Below are 23628 nucleotides of genomic sequence, written 5' to 3' on the forward strand. Positions count from 1 at the left end.
GGTCTGCGCAGCTACGGCGATCACCGGCGAATCTACTCCATTGTCACATCCCCTTGCGGCGCGACCATACCTTATGGCACTCCTCGCCCCCCCCCCCCCCGCCTCTGTGCCTTTAAAAACCCCCAGCAGCACCTGTCTCCGACGTGCCCGCTCCTTGCCCGCTCTCCACCAGCAGTGCTTCCGCTGCCTCGCCACCGATCACCTCGTTGACGACTGCCGGGACCCTGTGCGGTGTCGTCAGTGCCTCCGCTACGGCCACCGCAGGGCGTCGTGCTCGATGGCCGGCCCGGCCTCGCTCTGGGCGCGGGTCGCCCGACAGTGACGACTCCGACTCGCCACCGCGGCCGCGCGCACCACCACCTCTCGGTGCACGACCGCTTGGGAGTGCGTCGCTCGGGAGGGCAATCGGGCGATTGCCGACGCTCGACGGTCGCTCCCCAAGCCTGGGCGCCCCACCTCCTTCGCCACCATCAGGCGTCATCCACTGCTCCTCTGGTGATCCCTGGGAGGGACGTCGTGCTTCCGCCGTCAGGTTTGCCGATGCCGTCCGTTCTCTTGCCGCCGGCATCTTTCACTCCCACCGCCCCCGTGCTTGGCGTGCAGCAACCCCCTACCCCCCTCCTGCTGCTCCACCCGCTGGCGATAACTTCGCCACCGGAGATGAGTATGCCGAGGTCCACATGCCCAGTGTGGACATGGAGTCCTGTCGCTGCCTCGCCTACGCCTTCGTCGAGCCTGCATGCGCTGATCCAGGGCTCTTCATCCGCAATGCCCTGGAGCAGCATGGCGGCGACCCCCCTTTCCGCCTGGCTCCCTCCTCCTATGGGACCATGATGGTGGTGATCCGGCACGTGTTCTTCCGGGAGGAGGTGATGCGCCGTGGGCCACTTCGCCTGGGCGGGCACACGCTGCGGCTGGAGCGCCACGAGGAGGCCGACTTCAAGTTTGTCTGCCGCTACCGCCGGCAGGCAGTCCATGCTGCGACTAAGTTTCCCCCGAGCACTGGACTCGGGATGGCATTACACGCGCCTTCCAAGTCTACGGCCCAGTCTGCAGCATCGACAAAGAGTGCCTCAAGGTCGTGGATGAGAGTCAGCCTGAAGCTGCTTCCGGCGCTGATATCGCTGACTACTCCGCCGTCAAGGTGCTCGTCCTCCTCGACAATGTGTCCACCGTCAAGCCCTCGCTCGTCGTCCACAACTTGGCTGGCGCTCTGGCCGGCATCGCAAGGGTGCGCGTTGTGCGCTGCTGGGCGCACCCAGAAGGCGCTCCTCTCTCCCAGGACTCAGAGTTCTCCGACTGGGGGGGACACTGATGGCGGCAATGACAACTCCTCTACTGGATCGTCTGGTTTCGGCCCGGGTTGGCACTGCCCTCCCGTCCCGCTTGGAAGCGGAGGGGAGGCCGTGGCCGCCCACTACAGCTCGGGGGGGGGGGGGGGGGCGCTCCCCGCTGGGCTCTCTACTGCCAGGGGTGGGCCGTCCTCGCCAGTACGCTGGGCGCTGGGCCAGCCGCTGTACCCGTCCGTGACCCTGTGGACGTTCGCGGCTGTCGCGCTCACTGTGCTTGGACGTGCGCTCTCCCTCGCCGGCGTGCTGTAGCTGGTGATCAGGGACCTGCTGCCTCCGCGGACCCCTGCCTCCACCGCTCCCCCAAGTCAGATCGGCGCCGCCTCGCCTGTGCACTACTCTCCCTCCTGCATCCCCTCCGTGTAGGACCTCCTTGCGGCGGAGGAACACGAGGCCAGCGTGCGGCGGCGTCGTGTTTGCCGCAAGCGCGCCTAAGACGTTGCTGCCAAAGCCCGCCGACACAGCCTCCGCCTTGCCGCCAGGGAAGAGCCTTTCTACATCGACGCCACCTCCAAGGCTTCCTGCGTCAAGGCGGCTCTGCTGGACCTCGTGCGCGCCTCCGCTCGCATGCGGGAGGCGCTGGCGCGGTCCGGCGTTCTGGAGCGCCCTGCCCCCCAGAAGATCTCGGCGCGTGACCTCTGCTGCCTGGGGCGTGCCTGTGGCCTGCCTAGCCTCTCCACCACCGGCGACGACGCCGACCCCGGTGTGGTGCCAGAGGCTTGATGATGTTTTTTTCTGTTTGTGTTGCATGCTGGGGCTTCTCCACTAGGGAGATCCCCTTGGCTGGGCATGGTCCTGTTCTCCATGTTCGAGCTACTCATCCCCTTCTGGGAGAGCGTCTATCTCTCTGGCCTGATGCTTTGCTCGGCCTCCCTGCGCTAGGTCGTGAGCGCATGGTGATTTGTTATGTGTTGTACTCTTGGTTGTTCGTGTCCCGGTGTTGCAGCTGCCGGTGTAACTTGTGCGCTGCCATTGGTAGGGCGCCGACCTCAGTTGGGTCTGGCTTGTTGTACGCCCCTACCTCATGCCATAATATAAGTGCTTTGTTTGTGTACTGCTGGTGTTTGTTCTGTGTGTTATGAATCGCCAACTCTCCTTTTGCTCTTGGAATGTTCGCGGTCTAGGACAGACCACGCACCGCGACGATGTGCTGGCTGAACTCATCTCTGCTCGTCCTACCTTTGTGGCACTCCAAGAAACCAAACTGCAGTCCCTTGAGGTGCACAAGCCGTCCTCATTCCTGCCTTGCCGTCTCCGGAGTTGTGTTGCGCGCGACGCCATCGGCGCGTCCGGTGGAATGCTTACGGCCTGGGACCAGCAGGTCTGCTCCCTGATCGGCACGGGATGTCGCCCCTTCACGCTTACTATGAAATTCAAACTCGCCTCAGATGCCTCCAAGTTCACCCTTACGAATGTGTACGCGCCAGTACGCCGGGATGAGATACAAGCCTTCTTTACTGAGCTCGCGTCCGTTGCTGCAACCATTTGTGGCGCGTGGATTGTGATTGGTGACTTCAATCTCACTCGCGACCCTGTGGACAAAAACAACGATAACTTCAACTTTGCTGAAGCAAATAACTTCAACGATCTTATAAATGCTCTTTGTCTCATTGAAATCCCACTGGCCGACCGGGCGTACACTTGGAGCAACAACCGGGCCGATCCAACCCTGGTGAGGCTTGACAGGTGCTTTGTCAATGTGGAATGGGATGCGTTCTTCCCCAACACCACTCTCTCCTCCCTAACCCGTTTTTGCTCTGACCATGTTCCCTTGCTCCTCACTGCTTGCACTAGGATTCCACGTGGTTCATGCTTTCACTTCGAGAACTCGTGGCTGGTTCGGCACGACTTCCGCTCTGTAATCCTTGCTGCTCTTAGCCAGCCAACGCACGGTGAGGTCGCCAAAGGTTTTATCCTGAAGCTCAAACACTGTCGGGGTGCCTGTCGCTCTTGGGCCAAGCGCCTCCCACCACTTGAACAAAGAGCTACTGACATCAGAATTCTCATCAAGGCCTTGGATCTTCTAGAGGAGCAACGTTCACTTCATCCTGATGAGCTGCGCCTACGCCGTGCTGCTGTCCAGGGCCTTCAGGACACTCACGCCGAAAGCCTGGCGTTTTGGCGCCAGCGTTTCAGCTCTCGGCTTGCCGTCGAGTGGTGTAACGAACATGGCACCATTGATGCCATTTCGAGTGATTTTGGTGATCGAATGACAACACAACACTTGGACTAATATGATTGTTAAGATGATCATTCTCAGGCTTTTAGGTTCAAGTGATGACAAAGAGAAAGAGAAGATAGGCGTAGCAAGGCCCGATGGACCGCCCCTACGGGGGTTCCGCTACCCGGTTAGCGGACGGGGGTCGAGGGGGAGCCGCCCCTCGCGGGTCTCAAGGCAGCGCCCTGAAAGCTCTTCGGTCAGGAGCACCGGAAGAACCGACGCCATGGGCATCGGAGCATCCGATGGTAGTCGGAAGAACCGACGCCATGGTACTTTGGTGCAGAAGGGAAACGAAGCCAAGTCAGCCTATAGGCACCGGTTGAACCGACGGTCCAAGAAAGGGCATCGGTGCATTGGGCGTCCTATGTTCCAGAGACGATGTCAAGTGCCCAGGAGAAGTTTCTTCAGCACCGGTTGAACCGACGGTGCATCGGAGTATTGCATCGGTGCAATGACGTCAGCGCCCAGGAGAAGATTCTTAAGCACCGGATGAACCGGTGATGCATCGGTACAAAGCATTGGTTCAACCGGTGGTCTCTGCGTCAGCTGTCAGGACTTCAACGGCTACTTCGGGTTATGAGTGACCGGATGAACCGACGCCACCCTGCCAAAAGGCATCGGTTCTTCCGGTGATACGCAGATTTTCAGCTAACCGTTGGAGCAACGGCTACAAGACTTGGTGGCCTATATATACGCCTCACCCCGGCCATTTGAAAAAAGTTGGAGTTGCTGGACATCCCACACACACCCAAGAACATCTCCAACCACCATAGAGCTTCTTTGTACATCATATAGGCTTAAGCACACTTGTGAGAGTGCTTAGTGCTTGTAATAGGGATTAGTTCTTGCGAGAGCTCCCTTGAGAGAAGTCTTGCTGCAGCAAGCAACTTGTGATCCGTCGTGTGACCCTCCGTCTTGGTGTGGAGTGGCAACGACACTTTGTGCGGGGGAAGAGGAGGCCCCCTCCTTGGTGGAGAAGCTCCGTAGTGGATTTCGGCCGGGTGACCGAGAGAGATGGTGGCGGTGCACTAGACTCGGTGTCTTGTGCGCACTTGCCTTTGCTTGCCGGCATCGCCTTGGTGGCGTAGTGCAAGACGGTGATCGGAAGAGCCTCGGTGTCCCGTGGACGTAGGCGTTTGTGCCGAACCACGTTACATGACCGTGTCTACTCGGGAGTTTGCATCCCTCTTGCACTTATCTCTTTACTTACCGTATTACGTTTCCGCATTTACTCTTCTTGCGTTCCTTTACTTTCCTAGTTAGTTTGATTAGGATTGGCTTTAGGTTGCAAGTTTTTGGGGTAAGTAGAGAGTAGCAAAGATAAACCTTAGTCATAACTAGCATGCTTAGGACGTGTTAGGTTTATCTTATGCAAGTAGATTGAGCCCTAGGATAGAAAAGCGATTAGCGACCCTATTCACCCCCTCCCCCTCTAGGGTCGGACACCCCGGTGATCCTTACAAGTGGGACGAAAACTCCCAGTTTTTTCACGCTGCTGTGTCTGGCCGACGGCGTAGGAATAACATCGCCGCCCTAGTCAGCGAGAGCGGCACGGTCACTACTCATAGTGTGAAAAGTGCCATCCTGCATAATTTCTACTTGGAACTTCTTGGACGCATCCGCGACGTCTCTTGGAGCTTTGCGTTACAGGAACTCTACCCGTCCCTTGATCTTGCTTCTTGGGATCTCTCCGCCCCTTTCAGCGCAAGCGAAATCACTACCGCTCTCTTCTCCATGGATATGAATGCTAGTCCGGGGCCAGATGGTTTTGGCCCATCTTTCTACAAGCATTTTTGGGGGCTCCTTCTAGACGACATTCTTAGCCTGTTCAACAGCTTCCATGCTGGTTGCTTGGATCTCGACGGCCTCAATCATGCGCTGGTGGTCCTGCTTCCCAAGAAAGAAGGCATCTGCACTGCTGACGCCTTCCGGCCCATCTCCCTGCAGAATTGCCCCATGAAACTGTTCACAAAGGTCATGGTTAACAGGCTCAAACCCGCCATTCCCACCATCATCGATGCCGATCAAACAGGGTTCGTGCAGGGACGGTGCATCGCAGAAAACTTCGTGTATGCGGCTGATCTCCTAAGCTGCTACTACAAACGCAAAGTATGCACTGCCATTCTCAAGCTTGACTTCAAGAAGGCTTTCGATTCCGTCGAATGGTCCAATCTGGACAAGATTTTGGCTGCCCGAGGGTTCGATCAACGGTGGCGAAACTGGGTCTCCTCCATTCTCACGAGTGGCAAGACAGCGATCATGCTTAATGGCGCCCCTGGTCGTTGGATACAATGTAGACGCGGCCTCTGTCAGGGAGACCTACTCTCTCCATATCTGTTCATCATTGTGGCTGACGTTTTGCAGCGCCTCATCCGCCAAGCTTCTAACCGTGGTGAGATCCAGCACCCACTTGATCCCAACTTACCATGCCCGGTTCTTCAGTACGCTGACGACACATTGATCTTGACTCGAGGTGACGTCGCATCCATGGTGGCTCTGAAACGCATCCTTGATGCCTTTTCCCAAGCAACCGGCCTTGTGACCAATTTCCACAAGTCTACCTTTGTCCCAATGCACGTTGGCGATGACACTGCAGCGGAGATGGCTTCTGTCCTTGGGTGCAGCATCTCCACTTTCCCCCAAACTTACCTGGGGCTTCCACTGTCGCCGCACAAGCTCAAATGCACAGATTACCAGCCTCTCATCACTTCCTTTGATCGCTACGTCGCTGGCTAGAAAGCACGGCTGCTCAGCACGGGTGGCCGCCTTGTTCTTATCAACTTGGTACTATGCAGCCTCCCCATCTATTACATGTCTTCTATCCTACTGCCGAAGACGGTCAAAGAAATCCTCGACGCCAAAAGACGTGCTTTCCTTTGGACGGGAGAAGAAAAATGCCACGGCTCAAGTTGCTTGGTGGCCTGGGAGGACGTGTGCAAAACCAAGGAACAAGGCGGCCTCGGTGTCAAGAACTTGGAGAACATGAACCATTGTCTCCTCCTCAAGTTTGTTCACAGAATGCATGACACGAGCACACCGCCCTGGAAACAGTGGCTTCATTCCCATGGTGGTGAAGACTCCTACCTGGGCAAAATCCTCTCCAGTGAACTCCAACGCTACCAGAGCTTGACCACTGCCAGGATTGGCACTGGTGAGCACGTTGCTTTCTGGCATGACCGTTGGCTCATGAACATCACACTTCAGGAGGCATTCCCTGCTCTCTACACGCACTGCACCCGCTCGGCAGCTTCTGTCCGTCATGTTCTCCGCGATGGGCTGCCTGCGACTAACCAACGTTGCCGCAGGAGAGGAGAGCACTCTCCTCGACTGCCTGCGACACACCACGCTCACCGATCGCCAGGAACCAGGCTGCTCCTCTCCTCCCCCCTGAACCCTTCAGCTCGCGGGGGCGTACCGCCTCATGCACGCGGGGGTTCCCTCGGACGCTATGAGGGTTTGGGCAACGCTCCTCCCCATGAAAATAAAATTCTTTGCCTGGCTCCTAGGCGGGGGACGCCTGAACACTCGGGCCTACCTCCATCATCAGAACATCAGGACACTAGAAGACTCCTGGTGTGTGCACTGCCCTGGTGTTTTGGAAACCGACATTCACATCTTCGTTGGTTGCCATAAAGCACATGCTGTTTGGGCCCGGCTTGGCATCTCCATGCACTGCGACCTGGTTCAGCGTCCATGGGACATTGGCGTTGGTGTCACTTTGCCTGATGTGCTCCACATGGACTTCTTCCTCCTACTGCTCTGGCACTTATGGAAGGCTAGGAATGCCATGATTTTTTATCAGCTCGACTTGCCTCCTCGCGAGGTTCTCAATCGAGTCGCCTTGGATCTCGACGCTTGGACGAGACGGTACAAGAAACATAGGCTGGAACTACAGGTTTGGCGAGATTGGCTCGCAACATGTAATCCTCCCCCTTTCTCAACTCTTCCCTCTTAACCCTCTCCCCTGTATCTCCTTCCAGGTATGCCGGGAATCAATTGGATTGTATAAAAGTTTTCAATTAATGGTAGGTGGGGATCCCCCGCCCCATATTGCTCGGAAAAAAAAAATCTCACAACTGAAAGCGAGGATCGGATTCGGATGCGATGGGGGAGGGAGAGGAGGAAGCAGTCAGCCTTGGCAGCTGGGCTTTAACTGCGTGCACTGCAAGAAGGGCATGGCTGTGGACGTGGTTGCTCTGCCCGCCGCGCGCTATTGCCGGCCGGTAGCCACTACCGGGCCAACCAACAAAAATCCAGTGCTACTTATACAGTGCTACTAGTAGAGGTAGGAAAAGAAAAAGAAGCTGAATGCAAGCAAGGCGATTGATTGGCGGATGTAAAGCAGCAGAAATCGTGGCAGCAAGCGAAAGTTTAGCTTTCTAGCCTAAAGTTTGGTCATGTCACATCGGGCGATGTTTAGATGCTAATTAAAAAGATTAAATATAAACTAATTATAAATTAATTGCTGAAGCTCAAAGGTAATTTGCAAAACAAATCTAATGAGCCTAATTAATCTAGCAGGCTTAGCACATAATTAGCACATGCATACTACAATAACTTATACTAATCATAGATTAATCAGACTCATTTGATTCGTCTCGTGAATTAGCCTAGGAGTTATGCGATTTATTTTTATTTTGTCATTAGCCTACATTTAATACTCTTATTAGCATATAAACATTCAATGTGATAGGGCTAAAAATTAGGCCCCCTAGCAACGACCGTGAGCAGCTTGTGATGTCACACCACGGCCCCCAAACTAAAGCTTACTGCCGTCATATACACCATATGTCATGTCAGCGTAACCTTTTCTTTCAGACATATCAGCATAGCCATGGCCTGCTTCATCAATTTCATCTATACATGTCATGAATAAAGTAAGGAAATCTCATGGAGATACATACTCCATCTTTGCAAAGACCTCAAGTTGTATGATGAAACCAATAATCTAATCTAATCTAATCTAATCTAATCGACAGAGCTACGTACGTGCACTCGGTTTGCTTTTCCTTGTCGAATGAATTCAGTACTAATAACTAGGTATACATATAGTTGTGCGGCCGACAATTAATATATATGAACCACAAATTCCCTTGGCTGTAAGAGATGGATGGATGGCATGCCCAACTGAGAGCAAGAGCAATCGAGGGCCGTGTTGGACAAGGCAGTCGATAGCAACACCCAAACATTTATATAGTATATTGTAAATTGTAATAAGTGCTCCACAACCAACAGTACATCGACGACGTTGCACACACTTGAAACTCTAGCCCCAAAAATTGAAGAATAAACCTATCCAAACCATTTTAGAGATAGGGAATTGAATTCAATTTCAATTTATATGTGTGGATGCCTTGGCTAGTCCTTTGATTTTTCACCAGTGATCACCTTCTACGTAATTAATATAGTTGGAGAGAAATAAAACCATCAATACTCCAAACTATATATATATATCACCGGCATTTTCGCTTAGCTCCCAATCGACATTATATTTTCTTCCATGGAACTCCGTATAACTAGTAATCGATCGATTCTGCTATTTTCTTAAAACATATATCAATGATTGTTTATAGTAAAGCAGAAATATAATAAGAAACCCGGGTAGGGTGTCTCTCAAACATGGCTTGCGCAGTACAATAAAGTCCGGCATTATGAGCAATTGCGTTGGTTTATTAGCATGAAAGGTCACAACATATATATGTTGGAATGAAACTAGTATACTATTAATATAACATTGAATCAGTTAATGCAACGACTTTGAGCATATATCCGCCTCTCAATCGAGTGCAATATATATATATATGTAACCAATAAACATAAATGAAAGGTGGCTAAAAAGGGTTGAATTGCTTGCGCATTGCGTTGCCAGCGTAGCTCCAGATGAGACAATGCAATAACAACAATTTGAGGTTAGAAAGTTGTGTAAGCGATGAGGATCGAGGCATCGAGGCAACATCGAAAATACTATTGGTACTATATATACTTTAATTTCTCCATCGTCGTTAACTTTTTTCCCCTCAAACCACCTTAATAATCAAAAATAAAAAAATATTTATTTCGTAGAAACTAAAATGAGCTCCACCATATATATAGATCGATCTATCTATGATGAAAATATTTATATTTAACTTGCAGGTTTACCTGTTTGCATAAATATTTGTAAAAAAGAAGAAGAAAATCAACGGTGGTGTCGTGTATATGTATTTAAAGAATAATGCATGTAGTACGTTCAAGTACGTACTGGCGGCGCCACCATGCATGCAATGCATTTTAAGTTTTGTTTCCTTTGCTTCTCTCTTTCTCTCGCTCGGTGCAAGTAACAACGAACTTGTATTAATTGTTACAAACCAAAAATGTCAAACCAAGTATATACGTCTAGCTACATGATATATACTGACTACTGCACATGGATCCATGGATGGTTTGCATTATATTGGGTGCGGTGCGGTCAATCGATCAGCAACTGATGCTGGATTATTATACATATCATCAGCGGTTAATAAATAGTTAATCTAATTATGCGTCTATATATATATACCTATGTGCTATTTTACACCTTAGGTGTAGATTAGTATTCTACACCCAACATCCAACCCACACAAGCCCGCGCGCCCAACCCGCAAACCTCTCAACCCCGCGCGCCTGACCGGCTGACCCGCACACCACCCAAACCCAGACACCCATTAACCCCCACGTGCCCCACCACCACCCAACCCAACCCTGATTGGCTGCTTCTTTTCCCCCAACGCAGAAATCCCGCCTGGTGGCGGCGGCGGCGGCGAGCAGCGGAGGCGGACGGCCCCGAGCGCAGCTGGGAGCGCAGCCCACGAGTGGAGCTCGCGTAGCCGGCCCGAGTGGCAGCGACGGCGAGCGGCCCCAAGCGCAGCCGGCTCGTGCAGCCTCGAGCAGCCTCGAGCAGCAGTCGCGTGGCCGGCACGAGCGCGGCGGGAGCAGGGAGCGTGGCTACCCGGACAGGCGGCAGGGCTGTTGATCTGCGCCAATGGCTCAAATCGGGAGCTGCCTGGCTGCGCAATTTGGGTGTGCGCGGTTCTCCCCTCCACTGCGTTCTGTAGTTCCTGCTTGTTGATGAATTGTTTCTTTTTGTTTCTCTTTTCCGTCAGATTCATCGTGGGCATGGCACCCTTTTCGATTCATCGCCTCGTCCATAGAACTAACTATTCAGTATTATGCACTTTTTCAGTAATTTCTCAGGTTTTTGATGAATTGTTTTTCTAGTAACACACCATGTTCATGCTTGGATTCAGTAACAGGGAGATCGAGTTATTCAGTAGTTCTTTTATGTAATAAATATTCAGTAATTGGATTCAGTAACTGAGAGACTCAGTAACATGGAGACTTCTTTTTTACATTGAATGGATTCAGTAATCCGAAGATCCAGTCATTTCACGAATTTTTTATATGCATTCGTAGGTTAAGTAATCAATAGATCCATCTAATCAGTATTTTCATGCCTACTAATTGTTGCAAATAGTTCATATATTTGGATTCGGTAACCAAGAGACTCAGTAATAAATATTCAGCAGATACTTGCATTCATTAATCCAGTTATTCAGTAATAAATATTCAGCAGATGCTTGCATTTAATAATTCATTAATACTTACATATATGAGTAATCCCTCAATACCCCAGTAATACTATATAATTCTCTGTAACCTATTAATACTATGCAGCGTTTCATTTATTTCTCAGTAAACCAGCAACCAAATAATTCAGTATCCTGCCGGTCTTTTGCTCTGTTTTTCTCAATGATCTTTCTCAGAGTTTAACTGGTGGCAGATTCATGTGGGCATTGCACCCCTTCCCAACTCATCGGATCATGCATACGACAATGATACTACTGAACTTTTTTTTAGACTTTATGTGTTTTTGTGTTTTGGAGGCTACATGAGATAGTTAAACATAACTAATATGTGTACATATGTGTAGTAACCACCCAACTATATATATATTCTTGGATTCAATAATCCAGAGAACTAGCTTTCAGTACTATGCACTTTTTTCCAGTAATTTCTCAGGTTTTTGGTGAATGATTTTTCCAGTAACCCACCATGTACTTTCTTCGATCCAGTAATATGAAGATCAGTTATTCAGTATTTTCTTTTTATGTACATCCAGTATTTTTTCCTTATGTTTTTGGTGACTTGGGACTTTTCGCCTACACTTTTTTTATTTGATGTATTCAGTAATTTGGAGATCTAGTTATTTAGAATTTTTTTTGTACATTGGATGGATTTAGGATTCCATGAAGGGCAGTAATTGTTGCAATAGTTCAAGTGTTTTTGGATTCAGTAACTGAGAGACTCCGTAATAAAATAAATATTCAGCAGATGCTTGTATTCAGCAATCTAGTTATTCAGTAATATATACATCCAGTAATTTTTTCAGGTTCACCAACACCTTATTTTCATAAATCATTTTTTTGCAATCAACAAAGGTGTACCTTCCAGATGTTCAGTATTTTCTCATGCAGATCCAGTAGTAGTCAGTAAGTATCGGCAATTTTTATGTACGTCCAGTCATGCCTATGCATATATAGATTAAGTTATTCCATACATCGAAGCCCATTTATCAAACAAATCCATAGAATTTTTTTGTGATCCGGTAATGCCTACCCATATGTCTTCAAACCTGCATATCAAGTGCCAGATACTTCAAACCCTAGTGAAAGCTTTTTCAGTAATTTCCACACCCCAACATGCTCACCTCGGTACAGATAACACGCGGCTGCCTCCAGGCACGTTGACATATGTATACTATGTCAGTAATTTTTCATGTCATCGGATCAACTAATTCAGTAATTCACACAATTCTGTCATACATGCTCAGTAATTACTTGGATCCAGTATTTTCAGTAATGCAAGCACCCAAGAACCATGTGTATACCAACTCTGTGCACATCTCAAGTAATTCAGTAATTCAAACACATATTCCCATACACGCTCAGCAATTATTGACAGCAATGCATCCAGTTGCTGGATCTTGGAGAATAGGCCATTTTTACTGAACCATTTTAGATCCGAATACTGATCTCGATAGCTAAGAACAAAACTAAAAACCATACCGCCAATTACTGAACTTAATCATAGAAAAACATACGAAGAGAAGATAGGACAGGAGTGGTAGCTCACTTGCTAAGTGAAGAAGTAATATGCTTTGGTAATTTTTTCGAATTCCAAGATGAAGCTTGAGTAATTTTATATTTTTACTACCAGACTATTGGTGACGTTTTGATATATCACCAATGATAATATTGGACTACTGAACTACTTGATATTGAGATAATTTAGTAATTGTCACTAGTGAAACTACAAAAACGCATTACTGGAACAATACAACGCATCTTAAATAATTTTTTGCCATGTCAGTTTGACGGAGTGCATTTACTAACAAAATATAGAGATTTTTGAGCGGAGGTAGATTACTGAATTTGATGGATCAAAATACACACGAATAGAAAACTATTCCCTCAAATCAGTGTGGCAATGAAATCGTCGGTGATAAGAGCTCAATTACTATGGCAGATGCCATTATCTACAAATCACAGCAAATCAAATCAGTGGAATTTCGCAGCATGCGCGTGCTCCTGGCTCTGCTCCACACTGCTCTACGCGAGCTGCGATTTTTGTGGGCTGCGCTCGCCTGCAGCCACTCCCGCCCCGGCCGCCGCTCTGAGCAGGCTGCGCCGTCCCACGCGATGCTGTCACTCCGCGCGGCCGCCGCTCCCTGTGAGGCTGCTCCGCTGCTCCCGGGAAGGCCGAGCCGCCGCCACCGCGGCACCGCGCCCGTTGGCCGCTGCGGTCACCGCTCCCTGCTGCGCGACTGCTGGTCCACGGGCGTTCCGTGCAGCGAGCCCCTGCGGCTGCACCCATGCCGCCTCCGCTCCTCGCGAGGCCACGCCGCTGCTCCCCGTGCATGCCGCCCCGCAGCTCCCAGCGCGGCGCGACTTCTCGCGCTCGCCTCTCGCCACGCTCCGCGCGGCTCATGGCTCGCGCTCGCGTCGTTTTCCGCCCCGCCGCCGCCGCTCGCTCCGCCACGACCTCCGCTCCGCGCGGCACACCGCAGGCCCGTGCGCGGCCGCGGCCTCTGCCCCCGCCGGTCTGCGCGCCCCCGATGCGGGAGGTCTCGCACTCGCCGCTCGCGCGCTCACGTCTCGTGCTCGCGGAACGCAGAAGCTGGACAGGTGGGGGACGGGTTGGATCGATGGGTGGGAACCGGATTGGTTTGGGTTGGGTGTTGGGTTGGTTAGGTGTAGATTCCTATTCTACACCTAGGGTGTAGAATAGCGCTGCCGTGTGTGTATATATATATATACACAGAAAATTAGCTCCTTTTGCTGGATGGCTATATAATTAACTTAATTTATATTAACCGGGGTCTGGTGGTCAACGTGCATGACTGACTTTAGAATCATCAAGTCGATCTTGATCTCGCTATTTATATATATGCTGGGTGGCTGCTAGAGCTGCGTCTTCAATTCCGGCCTGTTGGATCCCCGGCTCTGCCTCGAGCATGAAGAGCTTGTTGCAGTTCCTGGAGCGGGAGAGGCGGCGGCAGCAGCAAGGCGACGAGGAGGAGGGGGCGGCGCTGGTGCTGGTGCCTCAGCCGCCTCCGGACGGCGACGACGACCATGGAGGAGGAGGAGGAGGAGCTGCTGCTGGCCATGAGGACGATCCGGCGGCAGCCAAGCAGCAGCAGCAGCAGCTGGATGACGACGACGATCAGGCGATAGCAGGTTCGAAGTCGTCGAAGCAGGCGGCGGCGTGGTGGAGGCGGCGGCCGCAGACGAAGACGAAGCTGAAGCTGGTGGTGCCGACGAGAGGCGTGGGGCTGGTGGTCGCGGGTCTCGTCGTCCTGGCCTTGGTCGTCGGCGGCAGCAGCAGCTGGTGGATCCACCTCGACTATGCATCGGTATGTCGTAGCTGGCTTGGTGTACATACATACACGAAGCTGCAGATGCTAGCTAATTCTTCTTAATTTGTATTAAAAACTAAATTAAAAGTGCATGCACACGACGGATTGGATGAATGGATTCATAGTCGTCGAGATCCAACCCAAGCAACACGGCATGTAAGAAAGAAAGGAAGGAAGAAAAGTGTGCATGCTTTGAGTTGAACTCAGCAAAGATGTCTGTGTCTATAGCTCATGTTTCAACACGTACGCCCATGACGAACTCAGCAAAGATGGAATTCTGTAATATGGACGGTATCGTCGTCAGAGAAAGCAGCTAGCTAGCCTCCCAACAAATCCGAGGCAGCCACGCATGCATGCCGCTAGACGATCCAGATGTAGCCCGGCCTCCGATCCAAGTAGCAGTAGCTTCTTGAAGATAGACACACACATCAACTACATCTACAATATACTAGTATAGTAGGAAAACAATTCAACAGTAGTCGTTGTCCCTCCGATGATCTATGATCTGAATGATCCTTACTTTCCTTAGTTTTTCCTACCTTACCTTGAAAACAAAAAAAAAAAAAAATCAGTTAATCGATCAAGTAAGCTCCATGCGTTTGGCCATCATTTCTTTCTTTCTTTCTTTCCTTTTTGTCCATGTATGTGTATATATGTTTTCTTAGTTACTAAGTACAACTTCGACACTCATAACACACATACAGCAACCTCTATGAACGCAAATAAATCATACCTCTATTAGCATCTTTTTATAGATTGAGCCGATAAATTCTTAAATTGATGAAGCTAGTCACCACAGGTGTCTCGCTATCTATGGAAACATAGGCTACTACTGAAAGCAATTCTAGAAAATTCGCTCCTACAGTGCGTCGAACCCAGGATCTGAGGTGCTACTGAGACTCTTGGTTACATGCTGTTTTACATGTGTGTGTGTATACTATGTGCGTGTGTCCCTGCAGCTTGATTGAGACTAAAAGTCGAAACTGCGTACGAAAGGTCCGGATCTGGCCCATGGAATAAGTTGGCACCTTTGAAGAAGCTAGCTGCACGATTGGTGGAAAATAGTTCCATTGTTTTGACTTATCTGAGCTAGGTCTCTGACGACGACTTTAATTTGTTCGTCGCGCACTGACACTGATAGCTAGCTCTCGATCGGGTGGTAACAATGCAACTAGCAGTATTAGCGACTGGTCGATTGTGTGTTTGTGTGATTGGAACACGTACGTACGTAGTGATGGATCATCGATCAATCTTGCTGCATGCAGTCGTTCTTGCTCGGCGGCGTCAGGCAGCACCAACGGCGGCCTCCTCACCACGTCCCCTCGCCCGCGGCGGACCTGGTGCCCATACCCTTCAACTGCACCGCCGGCAACGCCACGACGACTACCACATCGTCGTCGATATCTCCCTCGCCGTCGCCGTCATCACCACCACCGCTTTTTTCGGTGCAGCAGCAGCAGCAGCAGCATCCTCCCCGGTGCCCGGAGTACTTCCGGTTCATCCACTCGGACCTGTCGCCGTGGCGCGCGACGGGGATCACGCGCGAGGCGGTGGAGCGCGGGCGCGGGCGCGCGGCGTTCCGGCTGGTGGTGGTGGGCGGCCGCGCGTTCGTGGAGACATACCACCGCGTGTTCCAGACGCGCGACACCTTCACGCAGTGGGGCATCGCGCAGCTGCTGGCGCGCTACCCCGGCCGCGTCCCCGACCTCGACCTCATGTTCAACTGCGAGGACATGCCCGAGGTCCGCGCCGCCGACTTCCCCGCCCGCTCCGACGCGCCGCCGCTCTTCCGCTACTGCAAGGACGACGCCACGCTGGACATCGTCTTCCCCGACTGGTCCTTCTGGGGCTGGCCCGAGATCAACATCCGGCCCTGGGCGCCGCTGCTGGAGGAGATGGCGGCCGACATGGCGCGCCTGCCCTGGCCCGACCGGGAGCCCTACGCCTACTGGAAGGGCAACCCCGGCGTGTCCGCCGACCGCGGCGACCTCCTCCGCTGCAACGTCTCCGACAAGATGGACTGGAAGGCGCGCGTGTTCGCGCAGGACTGGGGCGCCGCCGCCCGCGCCGGCTTCCGGGGCTCCAACCTGGCGGAGCAGTGCCGGCACAGGTACAAGGTGTTCGTGCGGGGGCGGTCGTGGTCGGTGAGCGAGAAGTACATCCTGGCCTGCGACTCGCCGGTGCTGCTGGTGGACACGCCCTTCCGGGACTTCTTCTCCCGGGGGCTCGTCGCCGGGGAGCACTACTGGCCCATCGACCCCGCGCGCAAGTGCCCCTCCATCCGGTTCGCCGTGGACTGGGGCAACGCGCACCCGGCGCGGGCGCGGCGGATGGCCGCCGAGGGCAGCGGCTTCGCCAGGGAGGAGCTCGCCATGGACTACGTCTACGACTACATGCTGCACCTGCTGACCGAGTACGCCCGCCTGCTGCGCTACAAGCCCACCGTGCCGGACAAGGCGGTGGAGCTGCGCGCCGAGGCCCTCGCGTGCCCCGCGCGCGGCCGCGAGAGGGACTTCATGATGCAGTCCAGGGAGAGGTACGTCGCCGACTACGAGCCCTGCACCCTGCCGCCGCCCTTCACCGCCGGCGAGCTCAGGGACATGGCGAGGAGAGACCAGGAGGTGCGCGACAGGGTGAAAAGGATGACCATGGAGTACGACCACGACCACAGTCGTCCGCCGCAGCCATAAATATAAGGGTTTGAATTGAATTATACAGTAGCATTTGACAGCCGCAGCTGATGCTGACGATATGGATGAGCAAATGCATTATATATACATACATACATACATACAACTACTATTCCACTCACATCACTGGAGTTTATTTGGGCCTCCTGAATTTTTTTTTTGTATGGTATCACTGTAATAACATCGTCATCTATATAGATCATGAATTTAAACATACCATCTGAACATTTATTTATAACGTAGTGCTTCAACATTTCGTAAATAAATAAATAAATAGCTGAATGAGTTTTTTTGAAATAAATAAATAAGGTTTCGTAGTTCGTTCAAGATTTACATGTTCAGTGAACATAAAAGAAGTTTCAATAAATTAGGTTTCCATAATTCTTTAAATAAATGTGGGAGTGATTTTGTCATGAAATATTGTTGAAGTGATGGGTTGATTTATGTATATTCACTTTTCTTTAATTAAAGTAGTAAAACAAAAAAGGTCACTGAAAAAGAAAATAAAAAAAATGAAAACAGAATGGAAGGGGAGAGGGGGGAAAAAGAAGAAGACGGGTCCAACCTGCAAGTAAAGGAAAGCGACCGCCGACGACGGGGAGAGGGAGGAGGGGAGGGGACAGCCGACGGACAGGGGAGAGGGGGTGTCCACGCCGCTGCGCTGCGCCCCAAATCCGAATCCCCCAACCCCAAACCAAACCCCCAATTCCTCAGGGAGGCGAATTCGAGTGAGGTCAGATCAGACCCCGCAGCCATCAGGGGATCCAAATCCAAATCTATCTGATCAGATCTCTCCGACCCCCATCCCCATGGCGATCGTGTACGCGCTGGTGGCGCGCGGCACCGTCGTGCTGGCCGAGTTCGCCGCCGTCTCGGGCAACGCCGGCGCCGTCGCCCGCCGCATCCTCGAGAAGCTGCCGCCCGACGCCGACTCCCGCCTCTGCTTCGCGCAGGACCGCTACATCTTCCACGTCCTCCGCGCCGACGCCGGCATCACCTTCCTCTGCATGGCCAACGACACCTTCGGAAGTATACCTCCTGCATTCAATCTGCTACTCTATCTATCTATGTACTGTACTCTACTGTATGATTCATCTTGCTTTGGACCACCAACCATTTCCCTGCCGCATACCTCCTCCACTAGTTGCTTCTAATCTCCTACTACTTACTGGAGATACGGCAATGCTATTCACCTTCTATTATACTAGAAAAAATAATCATCAAAATACTCAACTAAATTTACCAGGTTACTCAACATTACTGGTTACTTAACTACTAAAAATTTATTCAGTAATTCTATCTATATTCTGCTTCTAATCTCCTACTTACTTACTGGAGACACGGCAATGCTATTCACCTTCTATTACTAGCAAGAATAATCGTCAAAATACTCAACTGAATTTACAAAGTTATTGAACAATGTTCCGTAATAGCTCGCCGGCTACTAAAATTTTGTTCAGCAATTCTGCTCAGTTTAGCCATTTGTGTAGTATAAACTGCCACACCTAAGGTGTAGAATAGCACATGGGTATATATACACACACACTAACTACTTGCTGCCTGTCTCATTGATTACTGTATCTCTATCTATGTTCTGTGTTCCCTCAGTTATCAGTCTACCTGCTTCCACACACATCCTGTTTCCAATCTCCTACTTCCATCATTCGTGCAGGGAGGATCCCCTTTCTCTACCTGGAGGATATCCAGATGAGGTTCATGAAGAACTACGGCAGAGTCGCGCACTCCGCGCTCGCCTATGCCATGAACGATGAGTTCTCCAGGGTCCTCCACCACCAAATGGAGTTCTTCTCCAGCAACCCCAGCGCCGACACGCTCAACCGTCTCCGTGGAGAAGTCAGCGAGGCAACTACTTTCAAACTCAAAACGTACCTCACTTATAGTATCTTCCAAAACTACCTCGATTACATCATCTCTTCTGCCCTCTCCCACTCCTGCAGATACACACCGTTATGGTCGACAACATAGAGAAAATTCTAGACAGAGGTGACCGCATCTCACTCCTTGTCGACAAGACATCCACCATGCAAGACAGCGCTTTCCACTTCCGCAAGCAATCCAAGAGGCTCCGCAGAGCGCTTTGGATGAAGAATGCCAAGCTTCTGTAAGTGCTATACCTTTTTTTTTCCATCTTTCATACTTGTGCTGTATCTTTCTTTTGTGAAGGCATTACCGCAGTCTGCATTAGAGGTCAATCATCTATGATTATAGTGTCAAGGTCCCCAATTTAATTCACACAGTGAGTGCTTCTCTCCTGCATGCTATAGCAATGTTACAGAAGCCTTGCACATCCATTGCCTAGATTACCCTCTCATTGGAAACATGACCAATGGTGACGCTTTTCTGCTGCTTCTACTTATTTCCTGCTGCTAGTTTCAGTTTTGACTAAATCTCACATTCATTTTTGTTGGTGATTCACCAGTCTGGACCAGAAAGTAAATGAGTGATATCTTTACACACCAAAGGCCTTCCTTTTCTTTTTATTTTTGGGGATTTAATTCAAATGGCAGTGGTGGTGAGTGATGTATGAGTTGTGTATATGCTCTGTAAATTGGTGAGAAAATTACAATCCCAGTTCTCGGCGGAAAATCTAGGCAGCAAGTTTTTTTAGAGAAGTTTGTAAAATGAAGGTTTATGTGTTGTTTGCCTGCTTCAGAGGCATTTATTATCTTAACATCTTTTTTGCAGAGCTGTGTTGACGGTTGCCATAGTAGTGCTACTCTACTTGCTCATTTCTGCTTTCTGTGGAGGCCTTTCCCTACCATCATGCAGATCATGAATAATGGCTGTCCCTCGTTCGGAGCATACACGGTTCCCCACCGTATTGAGCGCCTGAGCTCGCAGAGCCAGAACGGATGCTTTGAGAAGTAGGCTTGCAATGTGGTTTCCAGTTAGAGGGAGTTTGTTTTTTGCCGGCATGAGCTTTTCTGAAGTGATTCCTGCAAAAACGGGTTCAGAATGTACAGTAGTGAACAGTTGTTTCAAGGAGCGGAGTTGCCCTTTGCTGTACTTATCTCTTTCCTGATGTGGCCTTTCGTGGATGAGTCTGATGTCTTGGATTGTGCTTGTGTGGATGGGTTTGGGGTCTAGTGCTGCCTGCTATCTATATATATTACATGTGTACTCTGCAGTGAATGTTAATTGTATACTTTTGTTAGCAGTCTATCAGAATTAATACATACTATGAATGAATATGGATAGTACCTTGCTGTTAAACTGGTTGATTAGCTTGCATTTGGATGTGTAAAAGCTGCAGCAGTCCAAGTGCAGTTTGTGAAAATATAATACCCGGTCGGAAATGATGCAGGGTGTTTTGCTGCAGATTCCTGTCGCTTCTTCATTTCATTATGGTAGGGTGTATGTACTCCATAAAGCAGTAGTAGATCGAGTTGAATCCAGAAAACAGCAGCTTGATTTCTGTATGTAAAATGAATGGAGTACGAGATGTGGTTTCAGTTCCACCTAATCAGCTTAGCGCTGCCTTAATATATCTGGCCTGTAAGCAAATAAAGCAGTTGATTGATGGTGGATGGAGTTGCAGAGATCAGGTAGAAAGAGGAGCAGCAGCAGCAAGTCCACTGCCAGCATGATCGAAGCGATGGTGCAACCACTCCCGTGCTTGTGCAGTGCAGCCTGCAGGTATAAATCTGCTCTCATAGCTAGCTAGTCTCTTGGCCTCATCAGAGACTCCGATTGATTCGGCACGGCAGCAAATTGAAGGAAGAGAAGAAGCAAACATGAGCGAGCCGGCCACCGTGATCCACATGGACGACGGCAAGGTCCCCCCAGCCACCGCGTCGTCGTCCTACGCCACCGCTCCGGCGACGACTACAGGTGATGCGACGGCAGCAGGCAGCAAGGCCGCCGGCGGTGGACGTCGTGGCCTGCCGCTCCTCCTGCGGTCCGGCGCCGGCGGGTTCCGTCGCTGCCTGGCCGTGATCGACTTCCTGCTGCGGGTGGCCGCCTTCGGCGCGACGCTGGCGGCCGCCATCTCGACGGGCACCGCCGACGAGCGGCTGTCCGTGTTCACCAACTTCTTCCAGTTCCACGCGAGGTTCGACGACTTCACGGCCTTCACCTTCCTCGCGGTGGGCAACGCCATCGCGGCGGGGTACCTGGTGCTGTCCCTGCCCTTCTCCGGCGTGGGCATCGTCCACCCCGGGGCCACCGGCGTGAGGCTCTTCCTGCTCCTGTGCGACGTGGTGGTGATGTGCCTGCTCACGGCCGCCGGCGCCGCCGCGGCCGCCGTCGTGTACGTGGCGCACTGGGGCAGCCGGCGCGCCAACTGGGTGCCCATCTGCATGCAGTTCCACGGCTTCTGCCAGCGCACCAGCGGCGCCGTCGTCGCCACCTTCCTGGGCGTCCTCGCCGTGGCCGTGCTCATCCTCATGGGCGCCTGCGCCATCCGACGACGCAGCAGGCGATAAGCTCCTAAGCTAGCTGCCTGCTGCTGGAGTGGATCGATTATATTCATTCCAGTTTTCCATTCCATGTATCCATCTATCAGTGTCTGGGCTTTACTTTATTTCCAACAAAGTGTGTGTGTGTTTTGTGATTGGTTACATGTTACTATTCTGCTGCTTGTATTATCACAATCTTGAGTACAGTACAGTATAATCAATGTATGAGTTGTTGTGTCATTTCAACATGAAGTGAATCCAAGAAATTAGCAAATTACTACTACTATTGGTAGATTACATGCATGCATGATTAATGATGAGCAAGCTGCAAGCTGCAAGCAGACAGACTTGAAGTGATTCACAGCGGCGATGAAGGAGTGGCCGGTGCCGCCGAGGAAGAGGAGGATGAGGATGCCAATGCCGCCTTCCTGTAGTATGCCATCCCCCTGATGCCGTCGGGGTCCATGGCGAAGTCGAGGAGGCGGTAGAAGCCCACGACCCGCGGCTCGGCGTAGAGCACGATGTTGGCCACGCCGTCGCGGCGCAGCTCCTCCACGAGGCGCTCCATGACGGCGCGGCCCAGCCCCAGCCCCTGGCACGACGGCTCCACCACCACGTCCCACACCACCGCGTTGAACACGCCGTCGCCGGCCGCGCGCGCGAACGCCACGGGCCGGCCCCACGACGCCGACGCCGCCTCCGACAGCCACACCACGCGGCTGTGCGCCAGCGCGCGGCGGAGCCGCTCCTCCTGCCGCCGCAGGAACCCCACGCGCGCGAACACCTCGTTCAGCGCCGCGACGTCGATGCCCTCCGCCGTGCGCCGCACCGCGAAGCCGCGGGACGCCAGCTCCGCGTCCGACACCGTCACGCGCACGGGGGCCGCACGAGGCGGCCACCGGAGCAGCCCCGACTTATTGGGGGCGGTGATGCTGCTGAGGCTGCTGCCGCGGGATGTGCTGATCCCGCCAGGGCGGGGGCGAGGCTGCATCATCTGCGGCGCTGCCATGGCGCCGACTAGGTGTTGCTGATTGAAGAGAAGCTACTTGCCTGCTTGCTCCAGTGGCTGGCCCTGGATCACTCGCTTGCTTATCCTTCCGACCGACCGTTGGATTGTGATGCTATGCTACGGTGGATTTTATTTTTAATGATGCGAGGAGGGAGGACATTAGGACTTCAAAAAAAAAAGCTATTTTAATTTTGGACCTGACTAACTTACGGCCAGCCGTAAATTAGACTTAGTCTTACGGTCCTTCTATTTTTGGAAATTGTAACCGTCCACTACTGTCTGCTTGCTTGTTCTGGCAAAATCTGATGTTTGGCGCTTTTTTTTTGCATGCACACGTCGCTCCATCCATGCACAGGGCCCACACAATATTCCCACCAAAGAAACAAGCCTCAAGTTGAAAAAAGATGTAGTTTTAAAACTGAGCAACAAAATTCAAATCTGACCCCCAACGTTAGAAGTCTTGTGGGGGGGGGGGGGGCTCGTCCCGTCCATCCCCTCGGTTGCTCCTCTAGTGGCCTGTAGGAGGAGATCGACGCTCGACACGCGCCGCCGATGCCAAGATGAGCTGAGCGCTGTGTGAGCTTCACCCTCACCGCCGGTGGCCAGCCCGGCCCCGGCGTCCACCCTCTCACCGGTGGCCACCCTGGCCACGGCACCCTCCGGCCTCCCCCCCATGCTGCTGAGCTGCCGCCATGGACCCGGGGTCCTGCGCTCGGCCTCCCAACCCCGACCCCCCACTCGCCGCTTGCGGCTCGCCGGATCACCTCTGCTTCGATTCGCCGCCGCTGCCGTCCACCCGCCCGCTGGCAGCCAGTCCGGCGCCGACGGCCACCCCATCCTCAACAGCTCCTGCGTCGGGCACGCTGACGGCCAACCCGGCCCCGGCGACCTCCTCCTCCTCCTCCTCGCCGACGGGCACTCCTCTCTCCTCCCCCGGGCGCGGAGCTCTCTCCTCGGATGCGGCTCCGTTTTTCCCTAGCGGCCACTCCGACGGCTGGGGGAAGCTGC

At 52.0% G+C, this 23628-nt stretch overlaps 4 protein-coding genes across 5 annotated transcripts; 3 read left to right on the plus strand and 1 right to left on the minus strand.

Annotated features, from left to right (window-relative positions):
• The first annotated feature begins 14001 nt into the window (after nt 1–14001).
• Nucleotides 14002–17395, plus strand: LOC120678454 (O-glucosyltransferase rumi-like). Its single transcript, XM_039959643.1, has 2 exons — nt 14002–14500; nt 15769–17395. The coding sequence occupies exons 1-2, from the start codon at nt 14102–14104 to the stop codon at nt 17191–17193; spliced, it is 1824 nt and encodes a 607-aa protein (XP_039815577.1). The 5' UTR covers nt 14002–14101; the 3' UTR covers nt 17194–17395.
• A 360-nt stretch (nt 17396–17755) lies between these two features.
• On the plus strand, nt 17756–20427 carry LOC120678455 (vesicle-associated membrane protein 714-like). 2 transcript variants are annotated; one of them, XM_039959644.1, is made up of 4 exons: nt 17756–18222; nt 18866–19056; nt 19152–19315; nt 19900–20427. In XM_039959644.1, the coding sequence occupies exons 1-4, from the start codon at nt 18003–18005 to the stop codon at nt 19988–19990; spliced, it is 666 nt and encodes a 221-aa protein (XP_039815578.1). In that variant the 5' UTR covers nt 17756–18002; the 3' UTR covers nt 19991–20427. The 2 variants fall into 2 exon arrangements, with proteins under 2 accessions (XP_039815578.1, XP_039815579.1); XM_039959645.1 differs by having other exon boundaries at nt 17757–18222; nt 19984–20427.
• A 521-nt stretch (nt 20428–20948) lies between these two features.
• Nucleotides 20949–21836, plus strand: LOC120679671 (casparian strip membrane protein 2-like). Its single transcript, XM_039961322.1, has one exon. It carries the CDS (start codon nt 20949–20951, stop codon nt 21636–21638), a length of 690 nt encoding a protein of 229 aa, XP_039817256.1. The 3' UTR covers nt 21639–21836.
• Nucleotides 21767–22725, minus strand: LOC120678457 (serotonin N-acetyltransferase 2, chloroplastic-like). The gene has a single exon (XM_039959646.1). The coding sequence runs from the start codon at nt 22618–22620 to the stop codon at nt 21970–21972; it is 651 nt and encodes a 216-aa protein (XP_039815580.1). The 5' UTR covers nt 22621–22725; the 3' UTR covers nt 21767–21969.
• Nucleotides 22726–23628: the final 903 nt, after the last annotated feature.

This window comes from Panicum virgatum, chromosome 6N (genome assembly GCF_016808335.1).
Source record: "Panicum virgatum strain AP13 chromosome 6N, P.virgatum_v5, whole genome shotgun sequence".
Classification (NCBI taxonomy): Eukaryota; Viridiplantae; Streptophyta; class Magnoliopsida; order Poales; family Poaceae; genus Panicum; species Panicum virgatum.